Below are 20,509 nucleotides of genomic sequence, written 5' to 3' on the forward strand. Positions count from 1 at the left end.
GTATTTTAACCTTTGTTCTGACATTTATATTTTTATCTACGAGTATTCCAGACAATAAAAAGTTAAAGACATCATCCTGCTTTAATAGAAACGCTAAATATCATACTCCTATAAATCTTGATTACATGTAAAACCCAACTGATGTTTAATGCTAAAGCTATTTTTAAATATCCCAACATTTTGGTTAAAGCATGTGACACTAGCTGCATAGAGAGAAATCTTTGCATTGTTCCCACATTAAATATTGGTTACTTTTTGAGAGTTCACTCTTATTTTTTTTAAATAATTTCTTTCATCTCTTTTCACTCAAACTTTCCAGCTTTTTCTAGCATGGTTACCAGCTAAAAAAAGGGGGGGAGGGGCTGTTTTTGTTCTGCTTCATAATTATTACTTTAGATTGCACGTATAACAGTGAATTCCAAGAGCCAGTAACTGCATGTTTCTGATGCTGTATTAAGCAGAAAAAATGGATTGAGTTTCATAAGATAAGATGAGAATTGTTCATGACCTTTTGTTAACCAGAATACTGTAATGCAAGAGAACGGAGACTCACTACCTTAACATCCAACATCAAGATATCAATTCTATCAACAGACTTCTTGCAGAATATCAGAAAAGCAGTGTGCACTCAGAAGGGCGATACAAACTCATTTTCCTGTGTGTGTCATAGTAAGTTTGAGACTGAAAAAAAATGACAGTACTTTTTAAAAAGGGTTTTGAACTGTACCTCTTGTTAAATCTATCATGAACCAAAAACCTCCTTCTCTAAACTCCAATTGTTAAAAACATAATCTGTTTTGCTTATTTCACACCACTCTCTCCAAATTCAGTGTGGCTTCAACTCATTTAAAACACTGTGGGTTACACTTAATGCTGTGATTTTTTACACTGAATAAACTGAGATAAAAATAGATCTACATTCTGCTTAACACTTTGTTACATAGTAATTTAACTCTTAAGCATCAGAGCTGTTACATATGTAAGAATTTGTGATTTAAAAGGGAATTGTGAACAGTATAATCATTTTTATATATGCTATATACAATGTTTGAAAATATCAACTGGAATTTTCCACCACAGAGAAACCTCATGCATCCCCTTCTTACCAAAAGGAAGCATCCTTTTTACAGTACATTTTAAGTGCTTTCAAAAATACAACCATATTAACCTGGACATTTATGGTTCATGGCTCTGGACATAAAGCATCAATGAACTGGAAAGAGAAATAACATTTGAGATAGCCAAAACCCTGTAATATAAAATGAGTCTGCATTTTGCCTGCACTACTAAGATAAACAATATTCCTATTTATGGAATGAGCCAAAACAGATATTTATGGTTTTCTCACCATGAGATTGCAAATACTACTTCCCCCAAAAATGAACACTTTTCTTTGAAGTAATTTTTAGTTTGAAATATGGTGCATGATAAAGAGGTCTTCTCACGTAAAGGTGTTTCTCATTCCCCCTGTGCTACAGATTGCACCAGACATATTGAAAATCTATGCATCGGAGACATACATAACATGCCACATAAAGCCAAAAACCTGAATTAAGAAAAACACAGAATGAAAGAAAAATAGCTTTTTTTCATCTTGAGGGGAGGAAAAAAATCTTCTAACATAGCTGTAAAACATGCTGATAGATCCAAGGTGCTGGTTTCCTCTTCTCTAATATAACAAATTAACACTGCTTTCTAGTCCTGCCTTTCTACATTTACATTCCATGCATTCCACAGAAATAAGAACATACAAATAGAGCTCCTTTCAGCTTCACTAGTCTGTCATCAAAACCTGCAGAGAAATTTTCATTGATAAAAGAAGAGAATGGAAGGAAAGCAGACCAACCTTCACAATGTACGTCACACCAGGTCCCAGGATCTTCTCATTCGAGTGCAGCCACCCTCGGGAGGGTTTATTGACAAAGCTGCTACTTTGATTCCAGTCCTCACCTCCCAGGTGCATTTCCTCTGACCGTGGTTTTTTCCCTGTACTCATCTTGCTCATGTCCTGCTGAGAACACGGAGTGGCAGAGACAAGGTTACATGTGTTGTCTGAAGCCCCTGCTGCTGAGCTAGAAGCACTCGAGCTTCCCTGCAATTTGGAGGCAGCAAGCTCCTTCACTGCAGAGGAGAGATTTTTGATACCCAAAAGGCTGCCTGTGTTGGAGAGTTTCAAGTGGGACACCTTATGGATGAGGTTACAAAAGGTGGTGGGTCCATCTTCTTGGTCTTTGCGGAGAACTTCAGGCGAACACAGGTATGAAGATGCTGTTGAGGTTGTAGCAACTGCTGAGACTTTGCTGTTCATGGACAAATTATGAATAAGATCATCAACTGATGTCACTGAATCATTCCTGAAGCGGTTATACTTGGTACGCTGAAGCATGCCCTTCTATCTAGTTTCCTGCATATGTTCTGGCAAATCTGATGCCAATGCAGGAGATGTCTGTGCTAACATAGAAGGCAATTCATAATAATGAGGACAGAGAGTTAATTTTGCCTTAAAAAGAGTGAAGAGTATAAGGAAGAGCAAAAAAAATTAAATAAATGTATGGTTCCACGTAAAGGTTGGGTGAAGTAATAGTTTTCTATGACAGAGATCTCAGTCCTGCTTAGAGCTGCCAAGTCGCTCACAGCAAAAGCATGACTCACACAAATGAGAAGGACCCTTTTCAACAAAAGGCTCAGTGAACACTGCAAATCACTTCCTGTAGCAAAAAAAAAAAAAAAAAACCACCCACTTACAGCACACTAGCACCAATCAATTCTCAAATTTCCTTTTCCTATCTTCTCAAACAGATAGTTCCTTCCAATCTTTAATTTTTTTCTCTTTTTGTGACCAAATACAAACACCTCTAAATAGCTGTACTAACTTTTTTAAAAGAAAATATACTCCACTCTGTTCTTCTGTTAACACGTTCTTCCATACCACATATTTGTCAATCTGTATAAAAAGAGAGTCAGTTAGGCATTAGATATTATAACAATGCATAAATATACAGAAACAAAACAGGATTCATGTATTTTGAAGGCTTTCAGAAAACCATAATATACAACAGATTCAAAAAAATGGGTGGACATACTACACTAAAGAATATTCTCATTTTCTTTCACAAAAGCAGACTTACCAGCCTTAACAAAATGTTTTTGTGCCAATGCCGTTTCTTAGAAAAACTGTTACATCACAGATTTGTACAGAAACAAATCCTTCTATCCTAGTATTCAAGAGTAAGCTTTTGTTTTGTTTTTTAATGTAGTGATACATGACGTACCTGTGTCCGAAGAAAATTTTTTTCTGAAGTACAGCAGCAAACTTAAGAAATACACCTTCATTCACCATTGATCTTCAGTCTAAAGCAAAAAATGTAAAATACACAAATAAATATTTGCTTTGGCTCTGAAAAATTAAGGAATATCAGTGGGACATTCAAGAATACCTGTAGCAGCATACTGACGCCCTGCAGTAAAAAATATAAAATGCACTAGCTCCCGTGAAGCATAAATGCCAATCAAAAACACTGATGAGGAATAAGAGAATAAGTATAAATATTGAAATTTGCATCTCTTTTTCCCTTTTGTTGGAAAAATAAAAAATGTGCAGTATAATGAAGATAGAAGGCAGATAATTATATGGCTCTTGTCATTTGGTCTGCTTTGCAAATTATAGATATTGGACATTATACTGCACTGTAAGAAAGCGAATTCAGACAAAAGAAGTTTAATGGTGCAAGTTCTCTTAAAAAGAATGAGCCTATTTTTGAAGAAATTATTTTGAGGGAATCCCTCCCTTCACCCAGGACTAAGGCAACAGTACATGACGCACAAACACATTAAAACAGCGTTAAATACAGGTATTTAATTAGTATAATTTATGACACATTAAGTCAGCACCTCTTATCCCAGCAGTGATGAATAATTGAAATGTCCTATTCAATGTAAAAACAGATTTCTAGTGATCTGCAGAATAGCCTTTTCGTCACCATACTGCAAACCTGCTCCAGTATCCACACAGCATTCATTTTTTTCTTCATCCTGCTAGCATAGCAACAGCAAATATACACATCATAGATTATTTCTACTGTTTTCTAATGCACAGAAACCCCTGCCATTCCCAAATGACTCTCTTCATTAGAAGCAGATTAAAAAAAACCCTGCAAAATGTGAATGAAATTCTGTGTATGTGAATGAAAGGACTGGCTAGCATACCAACATTTCTGTGAATGAAGCAAGGCCTTGCAGCCTCTGCCAGGCAATCCCTTGGGTGCTAACCATCCCAGCCAATAAGAAACAGCTTGGATGACTCATTCAACAAAGGCTTGCTAAATAGTGGAAGATTCCATTTCAAACACAGGCGGGATCTTTCATACAGCAATCTGAGGGGAAAACCTGCTTACAATGATCTAAAAATTACTAGCATAATTGTTTTGCAGTAAAGATATTTCACAGCTAAATGTAAGGGATTTTTATTAGGAAGGGGATGTGAGCAAAACCATTTTCTTGAATGTGTATTTCACCCTAAGACATTCATTCAACTGGTTCTTTTGCATCAAGGACAGCCACATGAATGTGCACGTTTCGCTTGATTTTTTGTTTGCTGCAAATGTACATTGACAGATCCAATTTTTTACAGGTTTATCTTCAGAGATCTTCTGGTTTGTCTTTGTTCTTTACAAAAATGGAGCTAAATATTTAACTCTATAGCAAACTGGGTATTTTAAAATAGTATCATATGTAAACCAGTGAAAGAGAGAGGCAGAGACAGGGTAGAGGATTAGAGTAGGGTAGCTTAAGGTATGTTTACACAGCAAAGTTATTTCGAAATAACAGCAGTTTTCTCAAAATAACTTTTTTGCCTCCACTCCCTCTTCCTGTCCAGATGACCCCATCCTCTTTCATTATCTAATCTCCCCTACCTCTGCTATCACTCAATCTCTTACTTTTCTCCTCAGTCTTTTGTGGTATTGGGAACTGTACCTTAAAGTGGTTTCACTTCTCAGACAGGAAGTCTGGGGGACTGCACTAAAGAAGCCCACATTCTGCAATGCAGAGGCAATTGGGAAACTGCATCACACAAAAAAGAGGTTCTTTTTTAAGTACCTTGGCCCCGATGTGATTACTAAACACCACATGCTATTGGAAGTAAACAGAAATTAAAGAAAAAACCCAAGAGGAAGAAGACAGCAGATAAAAGCTTTAGAGCTGAAACTCTCTGGTAATATGAAAAACAACTAGAAGAGATTTAAAACAGAGCTCCTCTACAAATAATGCAAATGGCAGCTGCCAGCACAAAGATAGAATGTTAAACAATTTTCGTTTAACTCAGGCAAGAGGAGGCTAACCAGGAAGCTGTATTACTAAAATTAGAGGACAGTAACATAAAACATGAGATTTTTTTCAATCTGAGAGTGCAAAGAGAAAAGTGAAAAAATAGAGTTTCTTGCTGATTCAAAGTTTAAGAACCAATCTTGAATTTTTTGGAGGGGGAAGGGTTTAACTGAGTCCATGATAAGTAATCTGGCAGAATTCCAGTTTCATTTTTTTTAATTGTCTTATAATATAAGTGTTTCCCTATTCGATTCCTACTTCGAAGTAGGAATAAGAGATCCTCCGGAATAGGGCTTTATTCCGGAGGATCGGGCCAGTCTAGACGCTTTTTTTCCGGCTTTTCCCCAAGCCGGAAAAAAAGCGGCGGACATGTTTATTTAAATCCGCGGGGGATATTTAAGTCCCCCGCGGATTTCCCTATTCCCACTTTCAAAATTAGCATGCCCCTTCCAAAAAAGGAGCCAGTGTAGACGTAGCCTTGGTGTCTTCCAAGGGTCCATCTTTGCCTCTCTCCACATCTTAACTTTTTTGATACTCTTATCTACAAGTATGGCTTCAACTGTCACCTTTTTGTTGAGAACTCACAAATCTACCTATGTGAAAATGCCCAGTGGCTGAAATGGATTAGAGACAATCCAGAGCCATAGTCAGAGATCTCACAGTGGGGTGGGTAGCCAGGGTTAGTAGGACAGGAAGACAAGGTTAAGCCAAGTAGTAGGTGTGTCAGACAAGGCAGCAACCACCATAGATTGGCCTATTGCTCGGACAGCTTCCTCTTCCTATTGAGGTGTTTATGTAGTCCAGGTATCCAATGGGAATGCTGTTGCCCAGCCAATCAGGGGCTTGGAGTGTGAGTTTGGGGGAGCTGCAGACCCTTAGAGCTAAGCCTACTAGTCAAGGGGATTGAAGGAGGAACAGATGCTGTGTAGGGACCTATCAGGCCTGGGTTCAGCAGCAGGATCTTGACACTCTCTTTCTGATATTTCCTTGTGGATGCCCAGGTACCAACTTAAACTTAATATAGACAAAACTGAACACTTGATCTTTCCCCATCAACTCTTCCACATTCTCCATCACAGTTGACAATACTATATTTTCAAGTCACAAAGACCTGTGGACCTGTTATCATCTTTGACTAAGGTCTTGGTAACCCTAAAAACATGACCTTACAAATAGGGAAATCTATTGCCCCCTGCTTCTCTGCATTAGTGCAAATCACAAGCTAGCCCTCTATGGAATTCTGTGTTACATGTTCAAAATGACCCAATCTCCCTACAATCATTAGTATTAGATCTGTTCCTGTGTGCTCCTGGAGTTACTTCTTGTAATACTTTACTGCCAAAACAATGTATTAAATGTAGTCTGGGGGAAATCTGCAATCGTTGCATTTGGAGCCATAGTAAAAATTGGAGAATTCCCCAAGACTGTAAATTGAGTAATCCAGGTAAAAGTAAAGAATTGACACATCAAATTCCATGCTAACTATATCTGCTCTTCCCCCCCATTAAAGTTAAATAGACAAATCAGAAATGAAGAAAAAGAGGTATGAAAAAAATCATAACAAGAATACATGGTCACTCTAACTTTTTGCCTTTCACATATGAAGATTGACACACGTTTGTGGATTGACAGAATCCTCCAGAAGGTACTCATGTTGGAACTTGAGAGGCGATATCACCTGCTTGTGCCTCTGTAGAACTACACCCATTTACCCTTTTTAAATATTGGCACAAAATTAGCTTTCTTCCAATCTTAGGAATTTATCTGAACCCCTTTGATTTACCATAGTCTAAGTTTAGTAGCTGTTCTTTAAAATCCTCTTGAGTTACTGTTGGGAAGGAGAAGCACCATCATGATATGATATGATGACATTATCTGTTCCCCATACATATTCACATACAAAACAGAAATATTTATTGAACACTTCTTCCTGATAATAATTCTACCATTATGCATATAGATACTATTGCAAACAAGAATCTACATTAAAAGAATAAAATATCGCACAGTGTCAAAATTGTCAAAATTGCCAGAAGACTAGCCATGCAACCTCAGTTTAGCTTCCTTGTCACTATACATCATATAAGAAGTCTGTCATGCAGCCAGGAATAGAACTAATCTTTCCTGGGGCCCAGTGCAATGCTCTAAAGAACATCCATTCTCTTCTTAGTGCCTTTACTTCATTTGTTGGACATCCTGTGCACTGAAGGAGATGGGTTCCCTGTGAGACCAATAGGATGTGATCATGTAATTAGAGACTGTCACCATACATCTCCACAAAAGAGGCCAAATTAATGTTGCATAGACAACTTTAAGCATTTCCTAACTTTTGAGTGCCCAATTTTGCAACATTAACATTATTTTATGACTTACGTAATTTCTTATGAATTTTAAAAAGGAAAATAGATCAAACAAATTCTGTAATATGGGACTATGGAACTAGAAATGGATGTGAAACATATTTCAACAGTAACTTACACCAGTAATTACTACACAGCATTGGTATGCTGAGAACCAGGATTCTTGATTTCCATTCTGGATTCTTGAAGGGAACTCTGGTCTAGACATAAGTCAAGCACATAGGGTATGTCCAGACTACACCTTTTCCCCGTTTTTTTTCTGTAAGAGGCCAAATTTCAGGAAAAAAACCCCTCTTTCGAAAGATTCTTTCTTCCTTGTGGAATGAGGAAGATAGGACTTCCAAAAGAGCGCATCTGCTCTTTCGCAAAAGAAAGCGGAAGAGCAAATGCATTCCCTGGACTTGGTGGTGTTTTTTCGGGATACCAAAGGTATCCCAACCCCCTCCCCCGCAGTCTAGACGTACCCATAGAGACTTGGCACACTCATTCTGAAAGGCACAATGGTTGAGACTTCCGTGTGCAATATTAGACATAAGGTTATATCTCCATCACAATGATATGTGACTTTGTGCACCTTGGGGAATAATACTTCATTTGTTCATAAATTAGGGATATGAACTCTTGCTCAATAATGGCTGTCAATGGCACAGAATTATTAATATCAACCAGTCGAAAAGCTGGCTACCCAACAAAGCACTTGTTTCCCTAGGCCAAAAGAGTGGTAACTGCTGTTAGTTCCCTGCCCATTCTAGAGCTAAAACTGTGTGAGGCATATTCAGCACACATGGTGGATCAGCAAGGCCTGGGAATATGTTAATATAGATAGAAAGTGACAGAAGGCACGGGTATGCTCAATGCAGGTGGAATATTCAGAGATTTTAGCAGCAAACCTCTGAGGATGGGCATGAACCTCTCAGGCCAGATGAACAGACTTGGGTTAGCATGACCTACACTAGTACTCTAAAAATAAAAGTACGAACATCTTTGAAGTTGCACCATCTCCCTGGCTAGGCTTCAGAGCTGGAGCTCCATTCGGAACCACAACTTCAAAGTGCTGTCAGTACAGCTATTTTTAGAACACTAATGCAAGCCCCAGTATGGCAAGTCTTTTGACCCAGGTTGGGAAGCTCATTCTAAAATGTTGTGTAGAAATACATTCAAAAGCAGTACTGAGCATGTGAAAGAGGTGATTTTTCTGGGACTTATAACTTAGTCAATCTGAGTTATAGTTCTGAATCAGTAAAAGACACTTCTCTGATCCCGGTACCGTTCCTGCTACATTTCAAGTCCCTGCTCCAAACAACAGAGTGCTCGAGCTCTTCTAAGAAACTGCTACAAATATTTTTTACCATTAGTAAACTGCCTATTTTTCCATATCTTCATTCCTGGAGGTAGCTGAACAGTTTCTGCTGATACTTTCCTGAAAAAAGGCAGACCGTTAGCATGAAAGCTAAACAAGCCATAGTTTAGCAAAGTTACAGGTAACTTTAAACAGGGATTTACAAGGAAAGTGTAAGGCAACCGGAAATCAGTCCCATCAATCATAGAAGCGGGGATACAAAAGAGGCAGTTGACCTGGTACTTGGTAATTCAAAGGAGCTCGGGGCTCCTGGCTATTGCCACTGACCCTTACATTTCTGCCAGAGCCCTGGGCAGTGCACTTCAGACAGCACTGAGGAGAGGTATGACCCAAGCAGCACCAAGATCCAGCTACTCTGACCCCGCCTCTTCTGCCCAAGGCCCTGCCCCTTCCGGGAGCACAGTGCTGTTCCCCCTCTCCTCCACCACCACCACCACACACACACAGAGAACCTGCCCAGGGGCCCTGCGAATCTGTCAGCTCACCTGCCTGAAATATAGGTATCAGCTAAAGTAGTTCTACTTATAGTACTTGGAAAATGGCAGTGGTTTAACAGTGCATCATAGCAACCCTCTATAGTTTAGGAAAATGTGTAAAGAAAAATTCCAGGTATCACTGCAGAGTAGTTAAGTAGACAGACTGTTATTTCCCAATTGTAATCTGACAAGGATATTAAGTTTAATGCATTACTCTTGCAAAATGTCTCATCAGAATTTTAATGACCACAGCTGGTTGGTCAATGCCTTGGTTTCACTTCGCAAATAAAAGATAATACTTCTGTTTGTGGGGACTGGTTCACAGCAAGAGGGAAAATGCCAGCTGCTGATTCACTAAATCCATTTTCTAGCCTGTCCATATTTCAGATACCTCTTATACAAGCCAGATCGAGTCCTACTTAATTTATGAGATCACAACTTCAGGTAAACGACTATCACCAAGCAAAAGCATATTATGAGCGCATCTTCTTGGGAAGTGAAATAGATTTTTTTTAATAAAGTGAAAACCCTGCAACAACTTTGATGTAGCAATTCTAAGGCTACGTCTAGACTACACCTCTCTGTCGACAGAGAGATGTAGATTAGGCACATGGAAATTGCTAATAGAGCCAGGATTTAAATATCCCAAGCTTCATTAGCATAAACATGGCCGCCACTTTTTTCAAAACGGAGCTTTTTTGAAAAAAATGGCAGTCTAGACGTGGATCTGTCAAAAATAAACCCTTTTTTGACAGATCCTGTAAACCACATTTTTGGAGGAATACAGGATCTGTCGAAAAAGAGTTTATTTTCGACAGGTCCATGTCTAGCCTGCCAGGTTTTTTTTTTTTTTCAAAAAAGCTCCGTTTTGAAAAAAAATGGTGGCCATGTTTATACTAATAAAGGGTAGGATATTTAAATCCCAGCTTCATTAGCAATTTCGACATGCCTAATCTACATCTCTCTGTCGACAGGGAGGTGTAGTCTAGAGACACCTTAAGAGTATATCCTTGATATATCATATTCTCTCTCTCTCTCTCTCTCTCTCTCTCACACACACACACACACACACACATGCCCCTATGGAATTTCAAAGGGGAATCAGACAGCTGATGTAAAAAATCAGAGGAATCCCAGTCCCTATCAGTAATGACAGCAATAACTGGTGACTGAAACTATTTCAATGTGTTTTTCAGAGGGAAAAACCAACATGGGTTGGACTCACATGATTTAGATTTTCCATACTGAGCATTTGTTGATTGCAGAGCTTATACAACAATGTGTTTATATTATCCTATGCTATGCCAAAAGAGAATGACCACAAAAAATATCCTTTTGCATTGTCTATTTCACACATTCAAACTCAATTCCGTCAATGAAAAATTTCTGCAAACTCCCCCCACTCCTCCCAGAGTTTCATTGTGTTTCCATGGCAACCTTGTTGCTAAGGTTGGGCCCTAGGAATACATCAGAGCACAGTTTAGAGCTTTGTAAATTGATCCCGTGGAAGGCCAGGTTAGTGGAAATACTGTTATTTAAGGGCCAGCTTCTGAACTCAGTCACACCAGTGTAATTTAAAATATTTCCAGTGACTTCAGTGGAGTTACTCAAATTTTAAACCAGTCTGAGATTAGAAGTTTTCCCTAAATTAGTACTGTTTCCTTCCTAAACAGAGCATCTCTGCTAAAAAAAACCCTAGTGCTTTACATGCTATTGCTCTTGTTACAACATATTGAAATACTTTTACTTTTAAGACTAGTAATCCTGTGAGATATGACTTATAAAAAATTATAAGCAAATAAAAGTTGTAACTCATTGGTCTCCACTACTGGATGCTTTCTGGTCCTATTGTTGAAAACCAATATTATGTCAAAAGGTATTTGTAGAGATGGGCCAGGACTGATGCTAAATCCAAATCTGACCCATGGAGCCCTTTTGCCCACCCCTGCCATAGGTCCTACTTCTGCTCCATCACTGGTCTTAAAGCCTCTATTAGCTTTTTATTCTTGAGTTCTCACCTTTTGTGATGATGCAGTCAGGGTTGCCCCATTTCTGCACCCCCGTAGCTGCAAGAGCAGACTCCGCCCGCCAGTAGAATAGGGGGGTTTATTGCTTCTCCAGGATACAGCACAGCTGAGACGTGATGTGTTTACAGGAGTCTGGGCCAAGATACTTCAGACCCCTTGAGATAGGGTCCCTAGGTCCCGGGATTCCAGCCATCTCCTCAGACTGGTTCCTCCATGATTCCAGCCCAAGACTGACTCTTCCCCCAATACCTCAGTTCCTTTGTTCAGCCTCTTCCCTTAACTTGTAGAACTGGTTTTAGCCATTGCTCTGGGGCGGTAAGGCTCCCCCTGCTGGGCTGTGCTTACAGACAGCTGCCAGTGGGGGTCGCCCACAGCCCAAGCATAGCAACCAGAAAGAAACTTACACTACACCACACCTTTATACTGGGTCTTCCTGTTTTTTTATGAGTTTTCAAATGTTCTCTCTTTTCAAAATGCTGACCCTGTCAAGACTCATAGGCTTCAAGGAATCTAATGCTTCAGGCTTCAAATATCTGAGAGCTCTTTTGATTGCAACATAAATGTTTGAGTCTGTGTTTCCTACCTTTCCTCCCATTAGTAGAGCCCTGAAGATCCATGGATATCAGCATCCATGGATATAGATGTGGATATCCACCGCTAATTTTTGCAGACATGGACGTGGATGCAGATACAAATTTTGTATCTAGAACCCTGCAAATGTGTGGCTATCAGCTTTATAGCCACAGATATTCACACCCTCAGATATGGATGCGGATATATGTGGCTCATTTTTGTGATTATGGGTGGAGATACGGACACACATTTTGAATCCGCACAGGGCTCTCTCCATTAGCCTCACAAACTTAAGGTCACAGACTGTGTTGTACCCTACAGTCAAATAATGATGCCACATTCTATGCCCTGCTTTTACATAGCTTCTCACCTTGCTGAAAATTGTAGATCCATCTGAACAGACATGCTAAATACTCATGTGCTCACAGCCCTTGCCCCTAGAATCCTATGCAGCTGCTCATAGAGGTGGCATGTATGAGGTTCTGACCTGGGCCAACCTTTTGCCTCCTTTATCATCTGGTATGCTTGCCTGAGCTCCTTTATTTTCACACAGCATTGCTAGGTGTCCCTGCTGTGTCCTTTTTCCAACATGCCCTGAGTGATTTTGTCATAAGATATCAACATTTCTTCTTCTGCTCTAGAGTTCTGCTTGCACAGATTCTTCTCCACACCGTAATCAGATCCAGCATCTCCTGCATTCTCCATGCTGGAGCTCACTTGTGACCTTGGGTATCATGGTTAGGTATGCAGCTGGGCTCACCAAGCTGGCCAAACAGAAAATGAAATTCAAAATTTCCCAGGGCATTTCCTGTTTTCCTGGGAGTGCAGTAAAATTGAAAGTGCTGGCTGGATTGGTCACACTGTAGCATTGTGGGACACCTTCTGGAGTCCAAAAACATCAACTTTAACAGTTCTACGTCTGCACTATCCCAAAGTCATCTGTGTAAAATTGACTTCACTCATCAAAGAGGAGTACAGGAATTGACTTTCAGTGCCCTTTAAGTCAGCAGAAGGAGTTTGCTGATGTGGATGCATTCTTTATAAAATCAACCTAATGCAGCTAATTTTGACCTAAACATGTAGTGTAGACAAAACCTGAGTCTCCCCTTCTCTATACTGGTTCATTAATGCTTTTGCTTTTTCTATGATCCTTACCTGCTCCTAGGTCACAAATCTACTTGGGAGCTTTGAGCATCTTTTCCATCTTGGGGACAAATGTTTCCTTGTAGCAAAAGAGATTACTCCTGCTCACTACCACTCCTTCCATCTTAACAGGCGCTTCTGCCCCAGTCTTTCCCATGATCCTTCAGGCAACTCCCATAGGTTCACACTGGCAAAGTATTTCTACCTCATTGTAAATGTTCACTGTTAATATTCTCATATTATGGAGTATTTTCAGAATTCCATAAAAGTGGTATTGTTTAGCTGAGTCAGTCCCAGGATATTAAAGAGGCACATGGGCGAAGTAATATCTTTTATTGGCCCAACTTCTGTTGGCAAAAGAGATTAAGCTTTTAAGCTTACACAGAGATCTTTTTCAGATCTCATCAGCCAGGTATGAGAGGCATACATGGAATGTAAGCACTTTCCCCTCACGTCCTTAGCATCCAGGAAACCAGAGGAAAAGCTAGCTGTGTCCTGGAGCACATGGCTGCTGCCCCCCCACCATCCCGAAATGGCACCCTTGTTGCCCCTAAACTCTTGCCGGGCCCCTTGCAAACATGGCCCCTTTGCAAACACAGATGCCTAGACAGCCATGAAGGCTGTCCTTTGCAAGCACGGTATCACACATGTTTTCAAAACAGAAGCAAAAGAGAAAACCTCCCAAACTGTTCTTTACCATGCCTGCTACCAAACCAAGTTCAGCTACCCAGTGCTGTGCTGCATGTTCTAGCTGCTTGGTAGGCACTCATTTTAAAATGAAAAAATTGACCTTGTACATGCCAGATGCCTTTTGTGCAGCACAGTGCTAGAAAAGATAACCTTCTGTGTTTTATGATATATCTTCTCTAAATTCTACCCTTGATTCTTTTTTGCAGCTGCAATAGTGACTCTGCTATCCACTCCCCCAAGTCCTCCAGGACTTCGGCTATCACAGATCAGAAGGCAAAAAAAAATGTACATGGGATGAAATATTTAATAAGCAAATGCAACCCACCTGCACCAAAAGAGCACAACTGAATGCAGAAGGAGAACAATGTTACAGATCATAAGGACTGAAGGGAACAGGAGAGCATGCAGGGTAAGCAAGCGTAAGACACAAGATGAGATGTTGAGGCTTATGGGGGAGCAAACAGAATTGATAAGGCACCTGGCAGAGGTGCAGGAAAAGCATCTGGAGCACAGACTCCCCCTACAATGAACCACCTGCCCATCTCACCAAATTCTATAGCCTCCTCTTCTAGAATGTGAGGAGGAAGAGGAGAGAAGTCCCAAGAAGCCATTCATTCAACTCCCATGGATGTCTCCTGAAACAGAAGGCTGTCATTCCTACAGCTTTGATTGCTAGACTGGTGGACTGTAATAAACCACTTGCCCTTGTGCTCTCCCCACTGCCATCAAAGCTCACGTCCTAAACTCCTTTTCTCACTGTGTTCCCTGTGTTTCCTAAATAAAAATACATGAATTCAGAAGAACAGGATCTTTACTGATTGTGTCAACCGCATTGGCAGGAAGGGAGGAGGGTGGAGGTAGCCTACAGGCCAGTTCATGTACAGCAGGGAACACCTTGTTAAGAGCATATATATGACTGTCACATCATTGTCTGGTCATTCATTAAATTGGTTTTCAAAGCCTTTCTGATTTGCAGTGCCCCATGATGTTTTCTCCTTATTGCTCTGGTGTCTGGCTGCTATAATGAGCTGCTAGGAGATCTGCCTGGATCCCATCTTTCTCTAGAATCTTTCTCCTGCCATTACTTTCACATATATTATAGAGCACACAGCAAGCAGCAACAATAATGGGAATATTGCTTTTGCTGAGGTCTAACAGAGTTAATAATCCACCAAAGTAACAACTGCTTTTTCCATCTGATGCCCTCACCAAAAGTCTAATTCAGATGAATCCAGGCTACTGGCAGCTGATGAATGGTTATTTTACTCTCAAATCCTTTGTTTCAAATAAAAGTAAAAGGTATAAAGATACTAGCATTTATATGCTACATTTGATTATTCCTATGTGCTTGCTTAAGATATAAAATTATATTCCAAGGCCCAGTTGATTGAGAAATAATGCATGACTGGTGAGAGATGCATTTGGAAGGTATCAGAGCAAGAGTGACATTTAACATGTTAATTAACAAAATGTCAATATGGAGATAGAAGAGCTGTCTCCTGCTATTTTATAATCAACTCACATTTTAATACCTGGATCCTGGTTTAGCACCTAAAACTCCCCACCCAACCTCCCCTTTTCAAACAGTTTGGTTTTATTGGTAACTATATGCTCAGTTTGGTTTTTAATGTTCCGGTGTGTGTGATTTTGTGCACACATCCATCATTCTCCTTTCATCAGAAAGTTCTGATAATGCATCTTCCCCTTTGGATTTATGAAATTATATCTTTTCATTCCTACTCCAAGTCCTTCTTAGACTCAGCAAAAAGTGCCTTTTATCCTCATTACTCATTTTAGCTTGAATCTTTTATGGAAGCAGTTTTATTTAAACAGCAGGGAAAACAACAATGCTAAAATGAGTATTTATCATGTTTGATGTCAGATATAAAGTGGTTGGGTACACAAGGCTGTGTATTGCATGCACAGAGACAGGACACTCAAATAACCTTGGGAATGTACGTTGTGCAACATCACAATCATCTAATGGAAAAAAACACATTAAAAGGGGTTAGTGCTGTGATGTGTGGGCAGACTGGCAACATTTACAATCACCATTCTTTCTACCCTTGCCAATAAAATTTTAGTTTATGTTTTTACAATGTCTGATCAAAAATGTCTTTGTTTCAAAAGAAACACAAAACCTCTGTTACCCCAAGAATTATTTTAGTGTGATGGCACTGGTGTTTGAAAAAAAAAGTGCTGATTGTATTTAATTGTTTTCTTACTACAACAGTCAGAAAAGCAGAAACCAGTGCTTTTATTGACCCTATAATGAATAAAAGACAACAGTCCATCTTCCAATAAAATTAAAAAATACAGAAAACTCACTTGCTCCCTCTGCAGCATAAAAAGTGGAAGAAAGCATAGGGAGACTGAGTGGGTACATCTAGACTACAGGGTTTTGTCGACAGATACTGTCGACAAAGCTTCTGTCGACAAAGAGCGTCTAGACTACAGCCAGTTCTGTCGACAAAGCAAGCCGCTTTGTCGACATAACAGTGTGGACGCAAAGGAGAGTGTAGATGCAATAATGCCTTCTATGTACAGAACTCTGTCAACAAAAGGTGTTATTCCTTGTAGAATGAGGTTTACATATGTCGACATAACTCAAAGGCAGTGTGGACGCAGGTATAGTTTTGTCGACAAAAGTCCACTTTTGTCGACAAAACCCTGTAGTCTAGACACACCCAGTGTGACTACGTTGCAGCTGGGAGGTGTGATTCCCAGCATAGATAGACTTGTGCTAGTTCAGCTCAAACTAGCATGCTAAGAGTCACAATGTGAATGTTGCAATACTGGTGGTCTCTGGGGCAAGCTTCCCAATAGGTTAACTGTCTCTAACGTGCTTGGAGCAAAGGCCAGTTAAAATGCAATCCTGAACATACCTCAAGAGAGAAATGGTCTTTTGATAAAAATGTATCATTAGTATTATCAGTTATTTGTATTACTTCCATGGCTACAAACTGTAATCATGGACCAAGACCCCATTGTGCTGTGTTCTGTACAACCAAAACAAAAAGACAGCTACTGCCCTAAGAAGTGCACTAGTCCAAGTATAAAAAAGATACAGATAAGTTGTTTCCTTGTATTTCTCCATCAATGAGACAACATTGGTCATCATGATAGGCAATGGTTTTAGCACACCAAGGGTATGTCTAGACTACATGGCTCTGTCGACGGAGCCATGTAGATGATTATACTAGACATAGGAAAATGAAGCGGCGATTTAAATAATTGCCGGTTCGTTTAAATCAAAATGGACGCCGCGCTGTGCCAATCAGTTGTTTCGTGGCACAGTGGGGCAGTCTGGACGCACTGTGGTCGACAAGGGAAGCCTTTGTTGACCGCTCCAGTATGCCTCGTGAAATGAGGCTTCCCTTGTTGACTGTGGTGCATCCAGACTGCCCCGCAGTGCCGCCAAACAGCTGATCGGCACAGCGCGGTGGCCATTTTGATGTAAACGAAGCGACGATTATTTAAATCGCTGCTTCATTTTCCTATGTCTAGTAAACTCATCTACATGGCTCCGTCGACGGAACCATGTAGTCTAGATATACCCCAATAGCCTGATGTCATGTATTTTGCAGATATCATGGCAAAAGAGAATTCTGAGGAGGGATTTGAGGATGGATAATGAGTTAATTTTGCAAATGTTTACTGGGAGCTCCTTCTACACATGAGGGGTAGCATTGGAAAAAGCAGAAAGATGCTTATTTGAAAATGTAATAAATGGGTGATGGAGAGTGGTATTGTGAGCCAGTTAGAGGCAGGAAATCATCTTTTTGGTATTGAATGAGAAAAGATAGGGAGTGAGGGATTGGTTCTGAAGACAAAACGCTTATGTTTGGTGTGATGGAGAAGGGGGAGCCCATGGAGGAACTCAGACGGAGCAGATGACAGTTTGAGCTGGGTGAGTGGCTAGGAAAAGGCGGGTTTTTGAGTTGTTATGCAGAAAATCTAAAAAGGTTCAGATGCAGCCTGGATGCAAACACGTAAAGAGATCCGAATCAAAGATGACACCAAAGTTACAGGCCTGAGAAACAGGCAATTTTGTGGTGTTGTCCATGGGGACCAAAAAAGGAGGGGAGAGCACGGGGAGAAAGAATTCTGTTTTATCCGTTTGTTACCTGAATAAATACGTTATTTTCTGTGCCACTTCAATTCCTACTGTTTTAAAGTCAAAACTACCCAATATATGAAGGAAAGATATGGCCTCTTTGCAGACCTCCATAGACTCCTCCAAGAAACAAAACTGCTTGTTTCACTTTCAAGGACCTTCACAGTCTATCCCCACCTAACTTATTCTCTCATTTGCTAGCAAGCTGTTGATTTCTATCTCTGATCATCCCCTAATGCCAGCCACCACCAACTGCTTGTTAAGTTTTCAGATAAGCATATCATGCTTGTTCCTAAACTGCCCATCATATTTAGGAGAAGATGCCTGCAAAGTTAACTCATGCACATTCAAATCCCTCCTCAAATTCGCATTTGCCACGCTGATTACAAAAAACTTGACAATGGTTAGCTAATGTATTGTGACCACTGCCTATCACCAATATTGTTTCATTGTCTCTGTCTGTATCCATCCGTTGTCTCTTGTAAGCTCCTTGGAACAGGAATTTTCTGTTCCCTGTTTGTACAGTGCTTCTGTTCCCTATTTGTACAGAAGTTGGACAAAAATCTAAAAGTAAAAAAGCATAATAGTCTGTGTGTGTTTTGGATGTGCACTATTTTACTGTATTACTCTTATTTTCTGATTACTGCATATCAAGGCCTTTAATGTACCAATAATATTTATGATTTTATATGAAAACATGGAAGTCTTGTCCAAAGGACCAATGGAAATTTTTCAGAAAGTATCATAGGCACGATTGGGAAAAAATACCCTATTCTTGCTTAAGAAGTAGCCGTGGCAGTTTATTCTAATATTGGCATTTTAAGAGATCATTTTTTACAATGCAGTTGTTTAACAAAACCTTGCAGTAAACAAAATGTTAGCATTTTACACCATATTATTTACTGTAGGTTTAATGGTTCTCTCGCTGAAAACAACTACATATGCAATTTGAAAAGTGTATTACCAGTCTATTTCTAAGAGATTTTCCTTTTAAGCCATGTTGATGAAGTGACTCTATTATACATATTCCTTGATACATGTGGTCTATGATCTCAGATTACAAGGAATAAATAGCAAAATTAGCAAACATTTTCTTCTGTAATCCAGCTAATTTTCTTGTAATATATAGTACTATCTGACAACTAATTGTGTATATATTTTGACTAATAAATATGACCCTGGATTCCCCTTTACTGCCTTAAAATGCACATTCACTGCCAAATGCCCAAGCATATTAAACTTTTTAATTTTTCAAGTCTTCATCTTAAAATTAGCAATAATGTTAAATCCATTTTAATTTCATGAAAGGCAGCATGGTAGATTTACAAATAACTTGCATTTAAAGCCTGCTTGGCTTTCATTTTAATTAGGAATCATATTACTTCAAAACTAACATTTGATTCCAAGACACAGTTGAGTCTGCTTGATATGGAAATGAAACTTGGTGCTGGTAGGGTTAATCTGCTGAGTCGTGACTACTTGTAACTGTCAAATTCTCTCCAAGGATAAATAATTAAAGCTTCAGGAAGAATAAGCACACAGGAAGCAGTGGAGATTGGATGTACGTAGGTGTTGAGGGCATTCATTTTTACCCAATCGCTGAATAAAGAGCACATTATTCATGCAATCTTGTTCATTCACTGCTACGTGACCTGCACCACAATAGGAGACTGCAGTATCCAGTGCTGAACTGAACTGCATTAGAGACAAGAAGGAAAGAAATGTAACTGTAGCAGTACAATATTTCAAACACAAGAACAAAATGCTACTCTGTAGGTGTATTCATAGCCTGTGGTTAATGTTATACTGAGATGAGTTACAGTTCTGATGACTAACACTGAAGCTGCTCATAAAAAAATGTATATTCTTTGTTATAGTTATTTTCATACTCTACACTATGACCAGCAAATATTAGGCTTAAAGTGAAATCTCTCTCTTTCTTAATCTCTCTCTTAAATTTATGATTAAATAGTCTCTTACAGACTGGGGGGAGGAGGGAACAAGCTAAGAGAAATATGCTGATCAGCTATTTAACAAATCACACTGAAATGGAGGGGAAATATCCAAGTGTAGCAGCAAACAAAACCCACACAATATAAAGAATAGCCTTCCAAAGTGAACATAATCATCCAGTAAGAACTATATCGTGAAATATTGATGAGGAGTCCTGTGGCACCTTATTGACTAACAGATTTATTGGAGCATAAGCATTTGTGTGCAAAGACCTACTTTGTCAGATGCATGTAGTGGAAATTCCCATGAAAGCTTATGCTCCAATAAATCGGTTAGTCTATAAGGTGCCACAGAACTCCTCGTCACTTTTGCAGATTCAGATTAATACGACTACCCCTCTGATTGTGAAATATAAAACTTGTAGTAAGGCAATCTTAGCACTACAGCTTTAAAGAACCTCTACTGGGACTTTTTAAATCTGCAAG

At 39.5% G+C, this 20,509-nt stretch overlaps 1 protein-coding gene across 8 annotated transcripts in view; it reads right to left on the bottom strand.

Annotated features, from left to right (window-relative positions):
- Positions 1-11,803, bottom strand: part of SHC3 (SHC adaptor protein 3) — an 87,831-nt gene extending 76,028 nt beyond the window's left edge. Inside the window, exons 1-5 of one of the 8 annotated variants that reach the window (XM_075931869.1) lie at positions 11,540-11,803; positions 3,273-3,351; positions 2,874-2,944; positions 2,146-2,300; positions 1,847-2,011 (exon numbers count right to left, since the gene is read on the bottom strand). In XM_075931869.1, coding sequence (XP_075787984.1) covers positions 1,847-2,005 — 159 coding nt within the window. In that variant the 5' untranslated portion in view covers positions 2,006-2,011; positions 2,146-2,300; positions 2,874-2,944; positions 3,273-3,351; positions 11,540-11,803. Of the gene's footprint in view, positions 1-1,846; positions 2,945-3,272; positions 3,352-3,891; positions 4,152-4,206; positions 4,268-11,539 lie in introns of those variants that run through there. The other 7 variants (XM_075931868.1, XM_075931865.1, XM_075931867.1 and 4 more) reach the window with 7 other exon arrangements.
- Positions 11,804-20,509: the final 8,706 nt, after the last annotated feature.

Source organism: Pelodiscus sinensis, chromosome 6 (genome assembly GCF_049634645.1).
Source record: "Pelodiscus sinensis isolate JC-2024 chromosome 6, ASM4963464v1, whole genome shotgun sequence".
NCBI classification, from domain to species: Eukaryota; Metazoa; Chordata; order Testudines; family Trionychidae; genus Pelodiscus; species Pelodiscus sinensis.